Source organism: Harmonia axyridis, chromosome 7 (genome assembly GCF_914767665.1).
Source record: "Harmonia axyridis chromosome 7, icHarAxyr1.1, whole genome shotgun sequence".
Lineage (NCBI taxonomy): Eukaryota > Metazoa > Arthropoda > Insecta > Coleoptera > Coccinellidae > Harmonia > Harmonia axyridis.
Genome location: NC_059507.1, coordinates 8,562,536 through 8,568,202, shown reverse-complemented (window position 1 = coordinate 8,568,202; position 5,667 = coordinate 8,562,536). Strand labels below are relative to the sequence as shown.

At 34.6% G+C, this 5,667-nt stretch overlaps 1 protein-coding gene and 1 non-coding gene across 2 annotated transcripts; one reads left to right on the top strand and one right to left on the bottom strand.

Moving 5' to 3' along the window:
• Positions 1–239: 239 nt before the first annotated feature.
• On the bottom strand, positions 240–1,437 carry LOC123684561. The gene is made up of 2 exons (XM_045623854.1): positions 442–1,437; positions 240–373 (listed from the first exon to the last, which is right to left on the bottom strand). Exons 1-2 carry the CDS (start codon positions 1,125–1,127, stop codon positions 346–348), a joined length of 714 nt encoding a protein of 237 aa, XP_045479810.1. The 5' UTR covers positions 1,128–1,437; the 3' UTR covers positions 240–345.
• Positions 1,438–5,322: 3,885 nt separating this feature from the next.
• On the top strand, positions 5,323–5,394 carry Trnaw-cca. The gene has a single exon. It is a non-coding gene; the product is annotated as a tRNA-Trp (tRNA).
• The last annotated feature ends 273 nt before the right edge of the window (positions 5,395–5,667 follow it).

Here is a 5,667-nt window from a genome sequence, read left to right as displayed (position 1 = left end):
ATCCACTCACGGCCTAAAATAGGTTTTCGATCGGTATTAACAATGTATAAATTCAAAATGTGAGTTTCAGTTTCATAAATGCAACCCACCCTTGAATAGCCCACAACATCTAACACTTTCTTGCAGTAAGTGACCAGTTTTAAATCAGTTTTTTTAATTTGTAAAGTAGGAAAGAAATTTTTGAACATAGAATAACTCATTATACTTACAGCAGCTCCACTGTCTACTTCAAAAATTAAAATTTTACCTTCAATTTAAATTTTGACCATAAATTTTTCCCTGTAATCGATATGTTCGGATTCAATAGAAAATAGTTCTTCAATTTGATTTGTACTTTCTGTATTTTTACTTTTGAAACAAACCTTTCCCAGATGACCCTTGACCTTGCATTTGGAGCAAATAGTGGTAATGTGCTTGCATTTATTTGCAAAATGTGTGGGAGATCCGCACCTGTAACAATAATTTTTAAAATTAACATTTTTGGAATTATTTGATGAAGACTTTGCAAAAGCCCTTTTAGATGAAAATCGGTCATTATTGCCTTTTTCACACTTAACACTGTTTACACTTGCACTTGCCACATTGCTTCTGTGTAGTTGTGCCGCATCTCTTGCTGATGTTTCCATACTGATAGCTACTTCTAGAGCCCTCTCTATAGTCAGGTCCTTCATTTCCAACAAACGACTTTGAATATTTTGTGTTCTCAGGCCAAACACGAATTGATTTCTCAATGCTTTCTTAAGATAATCACCAAATTTGCAGGTCGTAGCTAAACGTTGCAAAGTAGTTAAGTATTGTTGAACACTTTCCCCTTCATTCTGTTTCCTTTGTAAGAATCGAAAGTTTTCTGCAATTTCTAATGGTTCAGGATTGTAATGTTGTTTCATTTCCTTAATTAGGTCATTGTATTCCATATTATTTGGATTTTCAGGTGATACTTTGTCGCAGAGAACATCGTAGGCATCAGGTCCCATGTAATGTAATAAGTATGCAGCCTTTTTCTCATTAGGAACCAGGAAAACTTCGAAGGCACTTTCCAAGCGCATTAACCAACGGTCGAATTTCTTTGAAACATCGTATGTTTCGATTGAAAACACTGTATGTATTGAATGTGTAGGAGCAGACATCTTGTTTGAACGTAATTGATGATTCTTATACGTGTCGGTGGTATTCTCTGTATTGTCCGTTGTTATTTACCGTAGATTCGTAGATCCTCGTCGCCAACTGTTGTGTACGTAGTAATAAATTGCGGTGGAACTGCTTAAATTCTTTATTGAAAGAAATATGAAAATGTATATCACTGAACATATGCGTTCTATCTTCATACGAGAATTGAATTGATCAAGACGGAAATCTCCCAGACCACACATAACTTGCGCACTAACAACATATGCGCCTAAGAAAACCCCGGGAAATACAAACAATTTAAATACACGATACAACAGGGCCTAAAATAATAATGAAAAAAAAGTATAAAATAAATCATTATATGAAGTAGGTCAAAATGAATACTGTTGTTAACAATAAAAATAAAAAAAAAATTCTTAGCACAGTGCTAGTTGAGTAATTAATGATTTTACTAACTATCCTTTCAGTCTTTGGTAAGTTCTTCACAACTCCTGCCCATGACATTAATTGTGTCATCTTTGTCCAAGTCAGAAAATAAATCTCTTTCCATATTCATAAGAACTAGGATAGAAATAAGGATTTGGCTTGAACTAAACCTAAGACGATTCTTTTTTATTTTTAACACAAAAAACACTCTTTCACAGGTAACCTGTATACAAAATATCGTATTTATAAGATACAAACAAGTGAGTGAATAAGCCCGATCCAGAGAAATCAAAAAGAACTAAAAATACGCATGACGAACACTTGACAATTGCTTTACTGTCATTACGAAGACCACGAAAAGTTGCTTCTTCTGATTTAGGTTCTGAATCAATTTGACAGTAATCTAAATTTCCTTCTGCTTTGTTTAACATTTCGCCTGGGATTTGTTCATCTTGAGTATTTTCGATTTTCATGAAACTTTTGAACTGATTGCAAATTATTTATGGTAATAATCAACTTCTTCAAACTTTGCAGGTTTGAAATACAAGAGGGGACTACAGTTGGAATATCTTCAAGCTTATTTCATTGAACTTTCTTGGGTGTAACCAAGACAGGTCCTCTAAAATTTCTCTATTTGGACAAAAACTTTCTTCAATGCTGGTTCTAACACGTCGAAAAATACTGACTTGTAATTATTTTTGTTGAGATTTTAGGAGAATCATCTTTTGATTTTTCCCAGACATCCGTTTTTTCTTTGAAATTTTTCTTTCCGTGAAATGCAATTTCATTTCCACATCAATATTCCGATTCTTCCGATTTACAATTAATAGCAGACTCTTGGCGCATACTCTTTTATTTTCGTGTATACAACTTCAAAATGTTTATCATTTCTTTTTTCATTAATTAGTTTGAGCAGTGATTGAAATGAATTCCAAGCAACAGCGTAGTTCAATGTTTTAGTTTGCAAATATTTTGAACTAGGAGTTATAACAAGAACCAAATGTAAAACGAATGAAATAAATGAGTTTCTATTTTTTGATCATTGATTTGCCAAATTTCTGGCCATATGTCTGGATTTACAATCAAATTGACCATCATGTTTTTTTAAAACGGTTTACTGACGTCAATTATTTATCTTTGGCAGTTTTCTTCAACACACTTTCATCAATTATCGTAAGTAATTGTGTGCAATTACTTACGATGCATCAAAATTACCGATAATTTTGCATGACAGCGTGTTGTCATAAAAACTGCATGAGTTCATTTTTCATTTCTCCAAAAATGAAAATGACCGAATGCAGTTTTTCAAAGAAAACACGCTGGAATGCGAAATTATCCGGTCATTTTGATGCACGAGTGTAATTCGGGGGAATATTTCCCGAATAAACTGTTACATTACTTGTCAAACTGATTTAGAATGGAATTGCCATAGATTCGAACTGAGTAAGATGCATAGAAACTGAGCATCTATGAACAGAACAATTATCGCAGTGCAGTTTCGCTTCCTACAATGCAATTATCGTAGGTAATTGCTCAAGTGCATCAAAATTACCGATAATTTTGCATGACAGCGTGTTGTCATAAAAACTGCATGAGTTCATTTTCATTTTTGGAGAAAGAGCCCGACACCGAAGGTGGAGGGCTCTTTCTCCAAAAATGAAAATGACCGAATGCAGTTTTTCAAAGAAAACACGCTGGAATGCGAAATTATCCGGTCATTTTGATGCACGAGTGTAATTCGGGGGAATATTTCCCGAATAAACTGTTACATTACTTGTCAAACTGATTTAGAATGGAATTGCCATAGATTCGAACTGAGTAAGATGCATAGAAACTGAGCATCTATGAACAGAACAATTATCGCAGTGCAGTTTCGCTTCCTACAATGCAATTATCGTAGGTAATTGCACAAGTGCATCAAAATTACCGATAATTTTGCATGACAGCGTGTTGTCATAAAAACTGCATGAGTTCATTTTCATTTTTGGAGAAAGAGCCCGACACCGAAGGTGGAGGGCTCTTTCTCCAAAAATGAAAATGACCGAATGCAGTTTTTCAAAGAAAACACGCTGGAATGCGAAATTATCCGGTCATTTTGATGCATGAGTGTAATTCGGGGGAATATTTCCCGAATAAACTGTTACATCACTTGTCAAACTGATGTAGAATGGAATTGCCATAGATTCGAACTGTGTAAGATGCATAGAAACTATGCATCTATGAACAGAACAATTATCGCAGTGCAGTTTCGCTTCCTACAATGCAATTATCGCTGTAATTTTCGATAATTGTTCTCCATATACATAGAATTTTTGACAGGAGGGAAATATTCGTAAGTAATATCATAACGGCATCTAATTTTTCCGAAAAGAATCGAAAAAACACGTTGCTAAGTAATATTTTGACAAGAAGCATGAGTGCTGGTGGCAACAAAAATCCGAGTCGAAGACGAGGATTTTTGCACCTGCACGAATGCTTTTTGTCAAAAAATATTACTTTGCAATGTGTTTTTTCGAGTTTTTTCACCGAAAAAATAAAAAATTTTTGGTGACAACAACTGTCAAGTTTTGCCGCGGGTAAACGCGAATAAACTGCTGACAGGTCCTGCCAAACAGTTTTTCCACCTAGAAACCATTTGTAATTCAAAATTGCGCGTTTCTGATTGGTGCAAATTACGACGAGGGAAATAGTCGCTGTAATTTTCGATAATTGTTGTCCAGATACATAGACTTTTTGACAGGAGGGAAATATTCGAAAATAGTGCCTTAGAGACTTTTGCAGTCCATAAAGTTTGTATGTTGTTTTTTGTTTCTTTCTACCATACTGCCATTCGCTTGTAAGATGAACTCAGAAAAACTGCAGATTCTTCCACCAATCCAAACAAGTTTTCTGTCTCTAGTAACTTTACTGCTAAATCAGCTACTAGGTTCAAGACATGATAGATACGTCATATTGTCATTCAGCTTTTTAAGGTGAGCCTGTAAACCGTTATAATACTCTTTCATGTTATTTTTCCATCGAATGAACATGAAACGATATTTGATTCCAGAATTGGGTACTTGGTTAATTCTGGAGTTACACGTTTTTACAATGCAGGACCACTCGAGTCTTCAACTACAGTAATTTCTAGAAGCCTTTCATAATCTTTTCATCGAATGACATATCGTACGAAAATAGCCAATTGGTATATAAGTGCTTCATGTATCTTGGGTAGAGTCTACCATAACGTTATGAATAATGCTATCGTGGAATCCTTTCAAAATTATATTGCGTTTTATCGAAGCAATTGTTTTTATCAACTTGTTCAAATAAAAGATTTTGACAAAAATATCAATACAGAACCTTGCCCATAATGTCTATTCGTTGTTCATTTTAAAACGTTTAAATGAAATAAAATTGTCAAAAAAACAAATTTTCAAAAATTTGTTTAGTTTAGTTTGGTTCAGCTGGGGGCCCCCTTGGGCCGGGGCCCTCGGCGATCGCCGACCTGCCGACCTGGCCAGACCGGGCCTGCAAAGCATTTCCATTCAATAATCCAATAACGATTATAATTCATAGTGTGATTTCAATCAGCAAAATTCATCATATTTATTAAAATGGAACTTCTGATTGAAAATAAACAGAATAATCAAGCACAAATTGCATCAATCAGAGCTTATTAATCTATAATCAATGTCAATCAGTATTCAGTATTTAGAATGCATTTCGAATCATTTTGCGCACCTATGCTTCTCCTCTTGAAACATATTTGGCAATCAATATCCAACCGACTCCGTGGCGCAACGGTAGCGCGTCTGACTCCAGATCAGAAGGTTGCGTGTTCAAATCACGTCGGGGTCAAAGTATTTTTTTGCTGTTTTGTACTTCATCACAATTTTTTTCACTGAGTCAGTCATCGCTTTTCTGGACTCATAAATTATTACTCCTAAAAAGAATTATTCTTGATTTTTGACTTTTGACATAGCCTCTTACTCGGACCTCCTGGGTTTGTATACGACGTAAACGTTTTTTATTAATCATTTTGTTTAATTCATTTTACAATGATTTGACATAATTTATAAGAAAATAATAAACCATATCGTACATTTTGCATGAAAAACTTCAAATTCAACA

Coding starts and splice junctions, on each gene's coding strand:
- LOC123684561 (XM_045623854.1), bottom strand. CDS start 1,127: ATGTCTGCTCCTACACATTCAATACATACAGTGTTTTCAATCGAAACA. Junction 374..441: donor TATTGTTACAGGTGCGGATC/TCCCACACATTT, acceptor AGGTCAAGGGTC/ATCTGGGAAAGGTTTGTTTC.